This window comes from Microcaecilia unicolor, chromosome 8, assembly GCF_901765095.1.
Source record: "Microcaecilia unicolor chromosome 8, aMicUni1.1, whole genome shotgun sequence".
Classification (NCBI taxonomy): domain Eukaryota; kingdom Metazoa; phylum Chordata; class Amphibia; order Gymnophiona; family Siphonopidae; genus Microcaecilia; species Microcaecilia unicolor.
Window position 1 is genome coordinate 2,420,619 of NC_044038.1, and position 18,829 is coordinate 2,439,447.

An 18,829-nucleotide genomic window follows, 5' to 3' on the forward strand; every position below is an offset into this window, starting at 1 on the left:
CTTCATTCTTCTCGGCAGAAGAGCTCAAACTCTCTCTAGTTCATTGGGAATTGTCTGTGGACTGTACTTTTCAAGCCTTGCCTCCGATTGTGTATCGGATTCAGGCCTGTGCTTTGGGCTATTTAGGGATATTCACCTTTTTCCTTCAGGCCCCGATGCACAAAACTTACCGGAGCAGCAATGAGCGATTTTGACCGGTTCAAGCCGGTTTAGCGAGCATGGTATTCAGCAAGAAATGCACAAAAGGGTTCTGCAGGCTCTTTTCACTGTAGCAGCCCACGAGAATCATATGCAAAACTATAATGAGTTGATTAGTATGTAAGTGTTTATTCCGAGCGATGCACAGAATGCAGCTCCAACGTTTTACAAGTGGATTTTAATGGGAGGTCAGGAACAGTCGTAGCATGACTCCCGAAGATACAATGATATTACAGTAACAGAAGAAAAAAAACTGTTGGATTAAGCATGAGCATTGGTTGCTTATCTACCAGGACAGTATAAAACTTATAAAGAAGATTTTGACTTACAAATAAGAATTGATATCCTTTAGGCATTGTACTGGGTTAGTTAAAGAAATGGCCCAATTCTGACTTCTATGTTTGTTTATTTATTTTTGTTGCATTTGTATCCCACATTTTCCCACCTATTTGCAGGCTCAATGTGGCTTACAATTTCCGACATGACATATGCCATTTCAGAGTACAGATACAATTGGCAATATATATATATATATATATATATATATATAGAAACATGGATGATATAATGAACAATTAGGTACAAAAGAGGAGAATATGTAACTGGTATTACATATTGAACATGGAATACATAATAAATTAGGCAATTCTATATAGGGAGAAAATAATCTAATTAACACAATGAAAGAACAATACAACACGAGTGTGTCCATCAAGCAAGAAAGTCACAACAAACTCTACCTGGATAAAGCAGTAGGAATATAAGAAAACCCTCTAAACAAATGTCCAGCTAATACAAGAATTAGGTAACGGGGTCAGTCCCTCAGGTCCCCTCGCCAGCTGAACCCAGGCATCAGGCAAGTTACAAAGATGTATCAAAAAACAGTGAGTCAAGAAAGGGGATCAAATGCCTTCCCATTTAGCCAGGTTGTGATTGTGAACTGCCAACAAACGTTCCATTTCAGAAAATATTGCGGAAGACGGGGTCTCTTATTATGCCATATAAAAAGCCCAGAGATAATCGCAAGGGTAAAACCTGAAACACATACATCAAGCGGGGCAGGACGTTCATTTTCAGTGTGGCAATTGGAACAAAACAAGACAAATCTAGGAAATCCCAGCGATCCAGATCACAATAAATATCCTGAATCAGGCCAGGATAGCTGGCAGAGAACAAGTCAGAGAAAGATGGGGTTACATTAACACTTGGGTATCAAATCCCCCCACGAACTCAGCGGAAGGAGAACGAAGACTTAATTTAGTCTAAAACTCCCCCTGGAATGCCAGTTGCCATAGCTTCTGTTTTGACCACATTAATTTTAAAACCTGAAACCACTGAATACTCAGCTATGAATTTCAGCAGGTTGGGAAGAGAAACCAAGGGGCAGGTAAGGGAAGTAAAACGTCATCGGCAAACGGGGATAATTAATATTCCCGCTCCTCCACATGAAGACCTAAGAGGATCCGGGTTAGAACGCACTGCCACCGCAAAAGGTTCCATTACTATGGCAAAGAGCATCGGGGACAAGGGACAGCCCTGACGGGTGCCCCTCATAAAAGCAAAGGAGTTGGAGTTGCCCCCGTTGATTTGCACACAAGCCCGAGGAGAATCCAACCCCGAACGTAATCGCCTACTACAAATCATTCCATCACTTTTTCCATAAAAGGCCAGTGAATCCTATCAATAGCCTTCTCATCATCTAAGCCTGGAAGACACAAGGACAGCTTCTCTCAGACTTTACAAGACTGGGCATCCAAATGGCAGATGACTTTTAATGTGAGCAAGTGCAAAGTGATAACATGTGGGACAGAGGAACCCAAACTATAGCTACATGATGCAAGGCTCCACATTAGGAATTGTTGTCCTAGCAAAAGGATCTAGGTGTCATCATTGTTGATTATATGTTGAAACCTTTTGGTCAGTGTGCAGTGGTGACTAAGAAAACAAATAGAATGTGAGAAATTGTTAGGAAAGGAATGGAAGACAAAAATGAGAATATTTATAATGCCTTTGTATTGCGCCACACTGTGACCGCACCTCAAATATGTGTGTAATTCTGGTCACCACATCTCAAAAAAGATATAACGAAATTAGAAAAGGTACAAGGAAGAGCAACAAAAATGATCAAGGGGATTTGACGACTTCCCTTTGAGCAGCTAGGGCTCTTCAGCCTGGAGAAGAGATGGTTGAGGGGAGATATGATAGAGGTCTATACTACTACTAAATGGACTTGGGGAAAATCCACAATTCCAGGAATAACATGTATAGAATGTTTGTACGTTTGGGAAGCTCGCCAGGTGCCCTTGGCCTGGATTGGCCGCTCTCGTGGACAGGATGCTGGGCTCGATGGACCCTTGGTCTTTTCCCAGTGTGGCATTACTTATGTACTTATAAAATAGTGAGGGGAGTGAAATAGGTAGACGTGAATTGCTTGTTTACTCTTTTCAAAAATACTAGGACTAGGGGGCATGCAATAAAGCTACTAAGTAGTACATTTAAAACAAATTGGATAAAATATTTCTTCACTCAATGTGTAATTAAACTCTGGAATTTGTTGGCAGAAAATGTGATAAAAACAGTTAGTAGGGTTTAAAAAAAGGTTTGTATAATTCCCTAAAAAAAGTCCATAAGGAATTAAGTTGGACTTGGGAAATTCCACTGCTTATTTCTAGGATAAGCGGCGTCGGTGCATTTTTTCTAGCGAAAAAGTACCGGTATTCAAATGCTAGGCCACTCTTCAGGGGTGGGGTGATCACTAAGGGACCCACCCCACAATAGCCAGGCCCCCTGCAACCAGTCACAGAATCTATGACAAGGCAGAATTGGTGTGTTGAGCCTGAGCTCTTTAATTAAAACTTGGAGTCCTTGGGTCAATTTTAGCAGACAATAGAAAAGGTGCCGGTACTCAGTACCCCCTCAAAAAAAGCCCTGAGCGGCATAAAATCTGTTTTACTGTTCTGGGATCTTGCCAGGTACTTGTGACCTGGATTGGCCACTTTTGAAAACAGGATATTGGGCTTGATGGACCTTCTATGTGCACAGCATGAAGGAGCCCAAAGAGGGTCTCAGGGCATTAATGTGCAGATCACTCCCGGGGCATCGGCCTTTTCATTCTAGAGTCCATGGATGTTGGTCCTGAAAAACTTGTGCCATTCATTTATCTTCCCCAAATCATCTATTTGAAAGTTAACATCACAGCCTGCTCTCTTTCGGGGAGATATATAGCCAATCTGTGGGTTGCTAGTAAGATCAAATAATTAATAGCTGCATTCAATTTGCAAAAAAAAAGAGAGTGAGAAACTGGTGATTATAAACATTTGGTGCATAGAGGTTAACAGTCCCGCTCATCTCCCCTGTAGGACTCTAGAAGAATGACATATGTGCCTTGTGAATCTTGGATTCATTTGTGTCAAATGCTAAGCGCATGAGGATCTGGATTGCTTCCTAGGATGCGAACGCCAACTCCCCTATCAAATCCATATGGAACTTCCTATGTGTCCCAATACTTAAATGGGTATCCTGTTAAAAAAAAAAAAAAATACCCTACATCTGGCCTTTTCTTCAGATTGGCCAACGCTTTTGTACACTTGAAGTATGAATGAATGCCATCCATGTCAAACTTCTGTTCAGACAGTCCCTTTCTTTTCCTTCTGGTAAAACCAGTATGATATAAAGAAACCATTCAGACACCATCACAGTCAGACCCTGGAGAGAGAAAGAGAGATCCATTTCTACCCTTGCCACAACACAAACACGCTTGTGATGTCCCATGCGTCCTGTCCATACACTGTGCCTCATAGATTACATTTTCCAACAACAAATAACGAATGTCTGCTGTTGAGAGTTCCCATTCCTCGTGTCCACAGCCTCTCTTTAGTGGTTCTCTGAAGAGGCAAAAGGTCCAACAATACTCACAATAGACTGTTCACCCATCTCTCGTATCGTGCAGGTGTTTGGAGTTCTTTGACTGAGATACCTCAGTGTAACTCAGGCAGGTCTCATCTGTTCACCACAGTGTTTCAGCGCCTCTTTATCTCTTAAGAAGAGTAGCCATACTGGGTCAGACCAATGGTCCATCTTGCCCAGTATCCTGCTTCCAACAGTGACCAAGCCAGGTCACAAGTACCCTGCACTGACTCCGGCAAATAGTTTTCTCTTCCTTGTGCACACTGCAACTCATTTTGCACTGCAAGGCACACCCCTTAACAATAAAAGGAGTATGCTACTGCTGTAGATGTCCATCTGTACGTCTCTGAGCAAGGAAGACCCTCCACACAGATCTCTCTAAGGATTCCACTGTCTCATGGATCATGGTGCGGTTCTTATAATTGATCCTGGCTTTCGCTGGGTGCTGAAGAGCAAACAAATACTCCTGTTAGGGAGCTCACTATAGTACGGGGCTAATGACTTGCACCTAGTGATAACCCCAGCAGAAAAGTCACTAAAGAGCAAAAGGCATTTGCCCTGATATTCCCCAGACCGTTGTTTGTGGTACAGTGACATTAGACTATTTGTGCTATTACTTGTCTTAGAATGTTATTGAATGGACGAGGGAATACAGTATTTCTAGGATGGGCGGGACAAATTGCTTGTTCTTTTGGCCGCTGTCGGTGACAGGGTGCTGGGCTCGATGGACCCTTGGTCTGTCCCAGCATGGCGATACTTATGTACTTATGTGTCCCGCACCCTCTCGTCTAGGGCTCAGCCTGTGCACACTCTCAACTGTAATCAACGCGCCTGTTGGCATCCAGAAGCCATGATTCCACTAACTTCCACAACTCATGATCTCAGACTCTGTCTAGCGTGCCCAGTATTTGCACATTGTGGCAGCATCCTGAGTTTTCTTGGTCTTCCAGCATGTCTGACAGCCGCTGATCTCTCCTCCAAGCCATACACCTGTGCTTCCAAAGCCCCGTTCTGTCCTCCTGCTGTACAGTTCTTGCTCCACATTCTGGATTTGGGTAGCTTGGCCTTCCAGACTCTCCTTAAGATCATCAATTAAGGCCTAGATTTTGGACAGTTTGTCATCTAACTCTGCCGAGAGATTGTGTATCCGTTCCTGGATGGCCTCATCTTGGATGATCAGTATTGGCACCAGGGCTTCAGATGCCATCTTGAGAGGCACATCTCTACTCTTTTCATGTCCAGGTCATGGGGGTCCTTATCAGCGTTCCTAGTCAGTTTTGTTCTCTTAAGCCCCTTTCAGCATGCAACTCTGAGCTACTCTAGTTCACTGTTGTATTGCTCTGGTTTGTGAGCGGTTCTGGCAGTGTGGAGCATCAGCTCAGCAAGTTATCATGTGACTCCCAAATCTGTACCTTTTGAATAACTTCATTCTTGAGTTCTTTCAGCAGATCTGTATTCAGCATGTTTAGACCTTTGCTTCAAATTCACTTCATACATCAGAAGGCAGCTTAATTCTTCATCCAGAACCATTAGTATCAGTTCAGCTACCATGATTGGATACAGGTGGGCTCGGTCACGGTCCTTGATAAGGCAATTTTTAGAAACAAAAGTAACTAGAATTTGCTATGATAAATGAGATGAAGACACGTAATTAAGAGCTTTTGGTTTCTTCTGCTTAAATATTTGTATAATTCTTTTACACTGAAAATGTAGAATTACATTGTGTTGACCAATGAAACAAGCTTTTGATGAACATAAGCACTGTCATTTAGGTGGAATAGAAGCACCCAACAAAGCTGTGATGGGGAAAGAATCGCAAAATAGGGGAGCAGCCCCTAAACGTACTGGCTTTGTATCCTTCAGAAACACTTGTTTTTGTAAATGCTTAGGATCATAGATGTTTATCTTACATTCTGGTAACAAACTATTTCAAAGGGTAGCTCAGAAAACATTGAGTGCTGAGGGGCCTGTACCTTTTGACAATAGGACAGAATTGTGTACACAAAACACGCAATGGTCCTCAAAACATCAGGGACACGCATACCCTGTGACCCAGAAAAGAAACTTGTGTGTGTGTTAATTCTTGCTTTTGTGTGCTTCTGTTTGATGTCACATCACCTACTGCCTCAGCCGGAGTGACTTTGGAGTGCTACCCTGGTGGCAGAGAGCATTCATATTGTTTTACAGCCTCGGGACAGGGACAGTGTTGCTTCTATATCTACTGCCCAAGCTCTGAGCACCATTTCATGTTACTTTGTAATCATAGAAAAGGGAATAGCGTGATCAACAGGACACTTCCAAACAAATCCAAGGATACGAGAGATGGCAAAATATTCTTTAACTAGTAAAAAAGGCCCGTTTCGTACAGAAATGAAACGGGCGCTAGCAAAGTTTTCCTCGGAGTGTGTATGTTTGAGAGAGTGAGTGTGTGAGAGAGAGTGAATGTGGCGTGCGTGAGTGTGACAGAGGGAGAGTGAGACTGGGTGCGAGTGTGTGTGTGAGAATGAGAGTATGTGCCAGGGTCTCCCCACCCCCCCCCCCCCCCCCCCCCGGGTCTGTCTCCCAGTTGCAGTTGCAGGGGGGATTCCCCCCTCCCTCCCAGTTCCAGGGGGGTTCCCCCCATCCCTTTTTCCCAGTTGCAGGGTCCCCCCTCCCAGTTGCAGGGTCTGTCTGTGTCCCCTCTCCTTTTGTCCTCAATTTAAAAACGACAATGTGAAGCAGCAGCTCCTAGGTTTGCTTGTTGTGAGTGTATAGCAATGACGGCTGCGTGGGGGAGTTGAAACAGAGATTAACCAATGGGCTTCCTTGCTTACCGTACACTTGCTTGGGTCACTTCCACTCCTGTGTATTAAACGTCCTGAAGCATGTCATAGGTTTGCTTCTTTTGTTTTCAGTGAATGGGATGACGGCTGCGCTGGAGTCGTAGCCAGTGCTGTTTCCTCCCCCCCCCCCTCTGCTTCCGAGTCGCCAGTGGTCCTCGACCCAAGCCCTCACCCGCCTCCTCCACATTGGACACTCGCCGCAGCCATTTGCTCGCCGTGTTGCCGCCCTCCCTCTTCGTCCTGTGCGAGAGTGTGAACCTGGCCTCTCTCCTGCTTTCGGCTACTGATTGGCTCCTTGAATGTGCTCCGCCCTCAACGTCATTATGTTTGACGCGAGGGCGGGGCCCACATCTGCTGCTACAGAGCTTCGAACAAATGAACTGGCTTCATTGACGTCAGTGGTCAATGGAACGTTGAGAGTGCTTTTTATGTCCAGATGGGGCGTGGCCTAGGGCGCAGATGGGCGTGGCTGAGTGCGGGAGTCCGAATAGCCTAGGTCAGGAGCCACAGTTGGAGAGAGGTGAGCTTCAGAACGTCTGAGGGGGATTCAGAATGTCTGAGGGGGATTTTATTTATATAGATAGTAGATAAGACTGGACACGGCACCGTGTTTCAGGAGTCTGTACTTGGTAAACGCCAGTTGATGGAGTTGAAGAAAGTGAACCAAATAAAAAGGCTGTTGATAGATAAAGCTGAAAGAAGAATCGAGTGCAAAAAATGCCAAATAGCAGTATCGCTGTATGAGGCAGGCGGTGTTCGCCGAAACACGGTGCTGTGTCCAGTCTTATCTACTAGTAAAGAATATTTTGCCATCTCTCTTCTCCTTGGATTTGTTAGGAAGTGTCCTGTTGGTCATGCTGCTCCCTTTTCTTTGCATTTCTTCTCGTAGCAGATCCAGTTTCTTCACTTCTGTGGCTTTTTACATTATAATCATATAAAATCATCCTAATTTATAACTTCTGGTGGCAATCGTAAGGGGACAAAATAATCAAGTTTAAATTGACTGCTTAAAGCTCAAAGGTTAAGTTTAGAGGGTTAGTACAATTAAAGAAAAGACAGACTGAGTGGATTAGGCAGTGATAAACTGAGGAGGTTGTGTTCAGGCAGTGAAGCCCCAGTTTCCTAGTACCATCCTGAAGATGGGTAAAAGCTGAGAATGTAAAGCAGTTAAATGTCAAAGGCATTTCTTTATGTGCGTTTTTTTTTCTCTCCACAGGCACTAAAAAACCAGCACCAGCACCACCAAAGCCAAACCCATCTGTGGGGCAGCTGGGAAATCAAGGACCTTCCGTCTCAGTCATTCAGCCCCCTTCCATCTCTCCTAAACCACCTACAAGAAGCCCATCTCCCCCCAACCAGCAGGTTAACCATGGGACGACCCAGTCCCCCGTCTACTCCCATGGTTCTCTACCTCGCAGGTTTTCTAGCAGCTTACCTGTTATACAAGCACCTAATCACCCCCCACCTCAGCCTCCGACGCAGGCTACTCCTCCACCGCAGCCCACTCCTCCACCGCAGCCCAATCACACGCACAGGCAATGCCGCCTCCTGCTGCCAGCAGCAGTGAGCATGGAAGTGGCCAACCGTCATTCAATCCTCCTCCCCCTCCATCAGCACCTGAGACACCAGTGCCAGGAGCACGACAGACGGCTCTCCAACTCTACCGTCCTCAGAAACATCCCATCCGCAGATGGGCACGCTACTGCGGCCACGACCAGTCCCCAAACCCAGGAGCCGCCCAAGCGTCCCCCCTCCTCCCCATCCTCCACTGCCCTCCTCATCCGGTGAAACTCTGTCTTCAACTGCTTCAAAAACAGTCACAGGTAAGCCGGAGTAATAAAATGCATCTGCCTGTCATTGCTGCAGTAATCCTCTTCCATGAGATGCATGTGAAGACTTTGAGTCAGCAATATACTAACCGGTCAATATTTATAAAGACTAATTTGGGTTGCCCAGATCCAGTCAGTGGTGATACCTGGAAGTTATGTGGATACGGTTGGTATTCGGTTCTGTACCTGAAAAGCTAACTGGGCAAAGACAGAGCTGCTGTTTTAAGTGGTCCTACTTGCCTATATGGGCATCGGCAAGGAATATCGCTCCTGGCTCTGCCCAGACAGTGCCACAGTGATGAGGGGATATTGGGCTGTACTGCCTGATTGCCACTGAATATCCCTGCCTGACCACCTCAGTGCAGTTTAACTGGCCAAGAACCTCTTCTGCCCAGATTAAATCATTTTGAATATTAGGCCCTGAGTGTGTTTCATTCTAATTATCATTTTGGCGCTGGAGGGGACCACAGGATAAACAAATATATTGCTAAGACACGGCAGGATCCAACTAGGGCCAGTTGACCTAGACAGATGTGCTAATACCTTCCTTCCAATATTCAGATGGTCTGGTCAGTGCAACACAGTAGCTATTATAAATAAATCTGCCATTAGCACTCTTCAGCTTTAGTATAAAATGCATTTTTCTGCCCCCTGTTAAGCAGTGTACAGAAACAAAAATCTTAATTCTTTCCCTGTTGACCATCTTTATTCAGAGATTTAACTGCTCCTCTGAAACTAAGTCAAGAGCCCCATCCAGCAGAGTCCTCCAGTCCTATTAATGGTACAAAGCAATGGCTTTGCACCTTAGCCCATAACTATATAAAAAATAAATCTAGGCCTAGGAAAGAGAGTAATTCTCACAATATTGAAAAGGTTCAACACTGAGTGCTGTGGTCGCAGCCTCTTTACACCTGACTTCCGTTACATGGGTGACATGAAACAGAACAGACTACCTACCCCGGGCTCAGTCGGTGTTTGCTGACTCAAAGGCTCAATTGTTTCACGCCAGGGTCTCCCAACAGGAACCTTTTTTGAACTTGCAGCTGGTGTGCAAGGTTGGGGACTGGAGATTGTTGCTGGCTCCAGCCTGGTACCTTTTTCAGAAAATTAGCACTGCAAAATCTACTCGAATCTGCAACTGATGTGCTGGTAGTAAGTCTTTGTGGAGCTTGTCTTACAAGATGCTTTGATTATAAATAGTGGAATCCATAATATTTAATGGGTAATCGGCAGCTTCGAAGATGAGATGAGCAATGCTGGGTTAGACTGAAGGCCATTGACTTCAGCAATGGCCAGTCCAAGTCACAAGCATCCTGTCGGATCCCAAAAAGCAGATCAGTTTTGCATAACTCATTTCCGTGGCTGAGCTGTGGCTCTTCCAAGTCTACCTGACTAATACTTTAGGGATTTCCTCCAGGAACTGTCCAAACCTCCTCTGAACCCTGCTGGGGTCCACACACGTGACCACATCCTCCAGCATCAGATTCCACAGTTTAATTATGCTCAGAGCAGCCTCTCAATAGGTGATAGAGGCTAAGGCAGGGATGGACAACCACGGTCCTTGAGGGCCACTAACCAGTCAGGTTTTCAAGGTTTCCACGATGAATATGCATGAAATCTGTGTGATTGCATGTTACTGCTTCCATTGTATGCGACAGATCTCATGCACTTTCAATGTGGAAATCTTGAAAGCTTTCTGGGCTGTTGCTCTCGAAGACCGAGGTTGCCCACCCTCGGGCCCATATAGAGCAGTTAAGCAGTTCAGGCCTAAAGCTAGAATAATTCTACCAGCAGGTCGCTGTGCAGTATTTAAGACTCTACAACATTGCTGGGTCAAAGGTAATAATCTTCACATGAGCCCTTTATCAGCCCTTTCCATGCTCTGTAGTAGGATTTGTTTTGTTTGGCATCGTTTCTCCTTGAAAAAATCTAATTGGTGACAACTGATTTCCAGTAGATAACATGTGGAATAATTTGGGTGAATCGCTCCATAAATCCCATTAAATAAATAAAATTGTATACGTGTGTGAATTCGTTGCCAGAGAATGTAGTAAAAGCAGTTAGCGGGGTTTAAAAAAGGTTTGGATAGCTTCCTAAAAGAAAAGTCCATAAGCCATTATTAAGGTGGACTTGGGGAAAAATAAGCAGCATAAAATGTATTGTATTGTTTTGGGATCTTGCCAGATACTTGTAACCTAGATCGGCCACTCTTGAAACAGGATGCTGGGCTTGATGGACCTTCAGTCTGTCCCAGTATGGCAACACTTATGTTCTTACATTAATAGCTTTGCATACTGATGCCTTCGCAGTTGGCAGGAATAAGGCTTTTTATTGGGTGTTTTTTTTTTTTTTTTTTTAGTTTTTAGAAATGTGTTGTAGTATCCTATGCATTGCCTATTACTGTGTGACTGATACCATCAGCCGGTTCACCACCTCCTCAGAGCGCATAACATTGACCTGTGCTACATAAAATGGAATGCAGAGGTTTGGGGGAAAACAGTCGTATAGTAGACCAGGATATTATGTTTTGAACCAAGCAAAATTGTTGTAGGTTATATGAGCTTTCAAGAATACTGCTGAAGAAGTGAGAGGTAACTTGGGTGCTTCTTTTAATCTACTGTACATTTTATTTATTGATTTCTCATTATCAAATAAACATACAAGTCAAACTGCTTGTTACAGAAAAAAATAGAAGGAAGCAATCTGCAAGAAATAATATCAGATACCAAAAGAAAAAAAAAAACAATCCTCCTTAGACCACTGTATCTAAAGGAGGCATTGCGATATGACAAGAAAGTCAATTAAAGACCTTAACGAGACTGGGAGACTGGCATCCAAATGGCAGATGACATTTAATGTGAGCAAGTGCAAATTGATGCATGTGGGAAGGGGTCCACATTAGGAGTCATCACCCAGGAAAAGGAACTAGGTGTCATCATTGATTCAAACCCTCTGTGCAGCAGCAGCTAAGAAAGCAAGTAGAATGTTAGGAATTATTAGGAAAGGAATGGGAAAACAAAATGAGAATGTTATAATACCTTTGTATCACTCTTCGGTGCGATCGCACCTCAAATACTGTGTGCAATTCAGGTCACTGTATCTCAGGAAGTAGAAAAGGTATAGAGAAGGGCAATGAAAGTGATAAAGGGGATGGACGATGGCCCTATAAGGAAAGGCTAAATGGCTAGGGCTCTTCAGCTTGGAGAAGAGATGGCCGAGGGGAGATATGATAGAGATCTATGAAATAATGAGTGGAATGGAACAGGTAGACATGAATCGCTTGTTTATTCTTTCCAAAAATACTAGGACTAGGGAGCATGCAATGAAGCTACAAAGTAGTAAATGTAAAACAAATCGGAGAAAATATTTTTTCACTCAACATGTTATTAAACTCTGGAATTCTTTGCCAGAGAACGGTAGTAAAAGCAGTTGGGTTTAAAAAAAGGTTTGGATAATTTCCTAAAAGAAAAGTCCATAAGTCATTATTAAAATGGACATAGGGAAAATCTACTGCTTATTTCTTGGATAATAATCGACATAAAATCTGTTTTACTGTTCTGGGATCTTGCCAGGTACTTGTAACTTGGATTGGCCACAGTTGGAAACAGAATGCTGGGCTCAATGGGCCTTCGGTTTGTCTCAGTATGGCAACTCGTATGTTCTTTTGTAAGTTTATCAGGACTGTTTATTTCAGCTTTAGTTGATGACTGTTTCAGTGTACCGATGCTGTTCCCCAGTTCATGGCAGAACTTTTGGGGGTCTTTCTATATATTTTATTGTGAGATCCCTTTTCAGTTTTTTTGTGCCGCAGTTGCATCTACTTTCATTTTATAAATGTGAGGTCTTCCTGTGTTAACACATTTCTTCTGTGATCGGAATGAGGTGTGTTAAAAGGCTCCTGCAGAAAAGAAATCTGCTTGGGAGGTTCAGCTAAAGAGTCGTGGTCTGTACATGTCTAAGGTAGGCTTTATGTCCTCCTGAAACTGCAGTGTGTTGTGTCGTTTGGTGCTGTGGAAGTTCAAAAATACCCTCATTTAAGTCATCCACCATTGAGCCAAAAGAAGCAACATGTGTGGAACGGGGAGGAACTGGTGCAAGATTCCTTTGCATCTGTAACAGGCTAGGCATAAGGGAAAATTCTAGCACCACTTGTACGTGTCAATATACAGAGTACCAGCACTCTCGTAGATAGATGTGTACAAACAGATGTAAAGGGCAGTGAAGCGTTATTCTGCAACGGCACAAGCAAGTGGCACGGGGTGAATTTTAAAAGTGTGGGTGCTAAGTGCTAATTTTATAACACTAGCAGATGTTGGCATTCTCCTGCACAAATTAGCCGTGAGCACTTACACCAGTGCGTTTAAATGTCGCAGCTGACATGTAAATGCTCGGATTCTGTAAGCTACATACGCCCCAGACCCACCCATGTATCCGCTCCGTTGCAGCTATGCACTATTGAACTTAAAGGTGTAACTGCAAATTAGTGGCAATTAACATCAATCAAGGCCCATATTGATGCTTAATGCCTATTAGCGCTTATAATGCAATAATTATGCTAGGAACATAATGGCACTATTCTATAATTTGCATGCATAATTGCAAGCTCAATCCAGGGGATAGTGCATAATGCAAGGGAGCGTTGGCAGGCGAAGGGGTCATGGGCGGTGCTGCCACTTGCGCGTACAGTGTAAAGAATACGCTAAGTTACGCACAGACATGCAGATTTGTGGCTGGTGTAACCACAGGCGTGCCGATGCCCGACTTCTGCTAGTAATCTATAACAGAATCTGAGCACCCAGATGCATTATTAGAACAGGCTCTGACCTTGACGTATAGGACCCTCACCACTTATAGAATTGCCCCCGTTATCTTATTAACAGTTCGTTGTTTGGGGCTTTTTCTGGTTGAAAAGTAATAATCGAAAAATCATACCAAGTTATTAAAAGTAGCAAAAAATGATCTAATTTGTAACATTTTATTGAATAATCTAGATGTTTGACCTGCTTATTCAGTATGAAATGAAATTGGAAAGGTTTTAATGGTAAGGAACAAGGCCTGTGATTGGGCCAAAATCTGTGTGCACTATTAATCACGTCTGTGTGCCGTGTACCACGTACTAACTTGTGAGATCACTGGTTTGCTCTTCACTAACTAATACACAGCATTGCATGCAGGAGACGGTCTGCCTCGGGCTCTGTCTGCTCACTTCTAACCACACTCTACCGAATTGCTTTCAGGGATTTTTCTCTCTATAAAGCTGATCAGATTGAATGACGGGGTAGGGTAGCCGTGTTGGTCCACTTTTAAAGGTGGTAAATAGAAATAAAACCTAGACAAGAAAATAAGATGTTACCTTGGACTAACTTAATACGTTTTTTTTGATTAGCTTTCGAAGGTAACCCTTCTTCAGGTCAGAAATGAGCAATGTTGACAAATATCAGAATATAAGTGAAACACATATAAGTCTGAGCTGAAGAAATTAGTCCCTCTTATTTTCTTTTCTCTGTTTTGTGTTTATTTCTGTTTATCATATTTGAAAGAATAACTCTATTTACAGATTTTTGATGAAAGGCCACTTGTGTTATAATGGCGTTTTCTGTTCACATCTCTCTTCTAAGTACCGCCTTTTCATTACTTAAAAACATTTTTTTAAATAATACTTGGGGGGGCCTTTTACTAAACCACATTACGTACTTAACACGCAATTTATCCTAGGTTACTAGTGCAGATCCATGGTTAAGGGCTTTGCAGTATTTTTGAAGTTACGTGTGCTAAACCACACGTTAAGTGCTTTTTGTCTTGGGGCGTGGTACGGGACAGAGAGTGGGTGTGGAAGCATTAGTCGTCTAGTGCATTTACTTACTGTACATTACCTGGACAATCACGGTTAACGTGGGAGAGTACTATGTACTGTCTTAATCGGACGCAGTAAGTGCTCCTGTGTTAACTGCAGCTAATTGGCACTTTCATTTTTATTGGATTTGAAAGCTTACAATATGCATCTACAGTCAATGATATCCGAAATCCCAACATACCCGCCTACTCACCTCGAATCCTGGCCTCCCACCCTATGCGATGAGCCTGTACAAAGTCTACAGCAATAGCTCAAAAAGCTACAAAACAGAACCATATTCAACCTAATGATGATACCTTGGCCAAACTACTATCAAACCAAAACCTCAACCCATACATATACGCTGATGATGTAACGATCTACATCCCATTCAAACAAGACCTAAAAGAAATTTCCAACGACATCAACCAAAGTCTACATATCAGGCACTCCTGGGCAGATGCATTTCAGTTGAAACTTAATGCAGAAAAAACCCAATGCCTAATACTCACCTCTCAACACAACCGAACAAATTCACCACATCAACACACCAAAGCTAAATTTACCAATTTCGGAACCCTAAAAATTCTTGGAGTTACCATTGTTCGGCACCTAACACTTTGAGAATCACGCGAAAAACACAACCAGAAAGATGTTCCACTCAATGTGGAAATTAAAAGAGTAAGACCATTCTTCCCAAGGGACCGTCTTCTGTAATCTGGTACAATCATTGGTACTCAGTCATCTAGACTACTGCAACTCTCTATGCTGGCTGCAAAGAGCAAATACTCAAAAAAACTCCAAACAGCCAGAACACGGCAGCCAGACTCATATCGGAAAATCGAAATACGAAAGTGCAAAACCCCTACGAAGGAAACTACACTGCTACCACTCCAAGAACGCATCACATTCAAAGTATGTGCCCTAGTTCACAAAATCATCCATGGCGATTGCCCCAGCCTACATGTCAAACCTGATAGACCTACCACCCAGGAATGCCTAAAAAAAATCATCTTGCCACATTCCTCAACACTTCATTTCCCCAACTGTAAAGGTCTAAATACAAATTAATGCACACATCAACCTTTTCCTATATGAGTACGCAACTCTGGAACGCATTGCCATGCAACCTAAAAGCGATCTATGAACTGACCAACTTCCGCAAACTACTGAAGACCCATCTCTTTGACAAGATATTACCAAAGATCAACACGTGAAACTCCCCACATATATCCAGAAATGTTTGTTAATGCCTTCGGTTATATACTAACATGTATTTCATTACCATGCAACCCAATATCCTTCTGTAACACCAATGTCTATTCCCTTCTTATTTCCACTATCCATGATGTATTGTAAGCCACATTGAGCCTGCAAAGAGGCTTCTCCTCCACATCTGGCACATCTCCTCCACATCTGGCAAATTAAAGGTATTTTTTAACATCTCAGGTTAGCATTTGGGCAACAAGTGTCCAATATGCCTAATACCGCATTCTTCCCATGATCAAAAGCCCATTCCTGCAAAACGGGAGGAAAAATCTCTGTTCCCTAAGAGAGGCCAATAAGCAGAGCAGGCATACTGTAGCCTAAATCGCTGTCTGCTCCTATCTGTTGAGGGAAAGCCCCCCCCACCCCCCCCCAAGAATGCAGAATATAGACTTGTTTATAAGGATGCACCATTTGGGATTCCAGAGATTTACAATACAGACTAGTCCCAAATACCAGACTCATCCCTGCATCATTAAACTAACACTATTATATAGTTTAATATCTGGGAGCCCTCCCCTTCCCCACTCCATCTTGGCTACTCTTAACAACGCTAGGCCCACGTGGCTTCCCCACACCCAACCAGAGGAATTGAGATAGCAGTTTATTCCAAATGCATAAATCCTTTTCAGGTATTTTTAAAGGCAGATTTTGTAAAATGAAAACCTTTAAATCGGTTGTATTCTACCAAGTCCTTCCAGTGTTTGAGATTTCCCCTATCACTCTAGGGATAAATGTCCAAGTGGGCAAAAGGACGTTTGAAATATCTGAACCTTATTATCCTTAGAGTTGAGTATAAGCTGTTGTTCCTCCTTTTCTGCCTGCAATTGAATAGCAAAGACTTCCCCAGGTTAACCCTCAGACCCGCAAGCTGACCTTTTACTAAGCTGCAGTGAAAGCGGCCTTAATATGCCTTTGCCTTTGCCGTACACTAAGACCATTTTTAATACAGCTGGAAAATGGCTGACTTTCCATTTCTTTTTCATTAATGGCCATGTGTTAATTTGCCATTAGTGAGCGTCCATTAAAAATATTAGTATGTGAACACTTAATTGACACCTGTTTTTGTAGGCAGTGAGGCTCACACACTAACCCTGCATCAGTCAGCACAAGATAATGTAGATGTGCTGATTACTACAGAAATTCCCGCTCTCCACCCCCTTTGCAACTTAAGAAAGAGATGTTTTTTAGCAATGGTTTGCACACACACATCCACAAATTACTGTAGGACGCCTGAGCACATCCTGCGGTAAGCATTTTTAAGCTGCGGCAAATGACGCTTAGTAAAAGGACCCATAAGTGATCCAACGCAAGAGGAAGAATGCACAAAGCAGAACATCTGCAAACAATGCTATTTTTAATTTGTAAATGCCTATTATTATACCCTCTAATATATTTTGGTGCAACTTGCGGGCCAAGGGCTACATACGCAAAACAAAAAGGGGAGAAGCGGACGGTAAACTTTCTCCCCCTCCCCACCCGACGACAAAAGGGGGAGAAAGCTTACATTTGTAAAGACCTGAGTTTTTGGATATGCATAAAGCATTTGAATCTGTTGTAAAACCAAAAGCTTATAAAATCCTTCACCAGTATGATCAAGCTGGACTATTGAAGACCTTCTCCATGTCAAGGTTCACCAAGGCAGCATCAAGATTTCGTTGATGGGCCTACATAATAGCAGCCACTGCACTTCTTACGTTAGAGCATCCACTCCATCCCCAATTGGCACTTTAATGTGGGATCAGCATTAGAAATGCGGGTTCTGCCCCTACTGGTTGCTATATTCCTACATTAACATAACATAACGTAACATACTACTACTACTAATTAGCATTTCTATAGCGCTACAAGGCATACGCAGCGCTGCACAACATAGAAGAAAGACAGTCCCTGCTCAAAGAGCTTACAATCTAATAGACAAAAATAAATAAAGTAAGCAAATCAAATCAATTAATGTGAACGGGAAGGAAGAGAGGAGGGTAGGTGGAGGCGAGTGGTTACAAGTGGTTACGAGTCAAAAGCAATGTTTAAAGAGGTGGGCTTTCAGTCTAGATTTAAAGGTGGCCAAGGATGGGGCAAGACGTAGGGGCTCAGGAAGTTTATTCCAGGCGTAGGGTGCAGCGAGGACAGAAGGCGCGAAGTCTGGAGTTGGCAGTAGTGGAGAAGGGAACAGTAAGAACGATTTATCCATGGAGCGGAGTGCACGGGAAGGGGTGTAGGGAAGGACGAGTGTGGAGAGATATTGGGGAGCAGCAGAGTGAGTACATTTATAGGTTAGTAGAAGAAGTTTGAACAGGATGCGAAAAGGATAGGGAGCCCGTGAAGGGTCTTGAGAGGGGTAGTATGAGTAAAGCGACCCTGGCGGAAGATGAGACGGGCAGCAGAGTTTTGAACCGACTTGGAGAGGGGAGAGGTGACTAAGTGGGAGGCCGCAAGATGCAGATTGCAGTAGTCTAAACGAGAGGTGACAAGGGTGTGGATGAGGGTTTTGGTAGAGTGCTCGGAAGAAAGGAGCAGATTTTACGGATGTTGTAAAGAAGAAACGACAGGTTTGGCAATCTGCTGGATAGAAGGACAGAGAAGAGTCAAAGATGACCCCAAGGTTTCAAGCTGAGGAGCAGGGAGAATGAGAGAGCCATCAACAGAAATAGAAAACGAGGGGAGTGGGGAGGTGGGTTTGGGGGGGAAAAATGAGAAGCTCGGTTTTGGTCATGTTTAATTTCAGGTGGCATTGAGACATCCAGAGAGCAATATCAGACAAGCACGCTGAAACTTTGGTTTGGATGCAAGGTGAGATATCAGGGGTTAGAAAGGTAGATCTGGGAGTCATCAGCATAGAGATGGTAGGAAAAGCCATGGGATGAGATTAATGAACCAAGGGAAGAAGGTAGATAGAAAAGAGGAGGGGACCAAGAACAGAACCTGAGGTAAGCCGACCATAGCGTATTTTGTGTATACCGTGTCAAACCTAGAAA

The 18,829-nt window shown here is 43.5% G+C and overlaps 1 protein-coding gene across 1 annotated transcript in view; it reads left to right on the forward strand.

Moving 5' to 3' along the window:
• Positions 1-18,829, forward strand: part of ARHGAP17 (Rho GTPase activating protein 17) — a 156,806-nt gene that overhangs the window by 95,238 nt on the left and 42,739 nt on the right. The window contains exon 19 of the mRNA XM_030211990.1: positions 8,143-8,591. Coding sequence (XP_030067850.1) covers positions 8,143-8,591 — 449 coding nt within the window. The remainder of the gene's footprint in view (positions 1-8,142; positions 8,592-18,829) is intronic.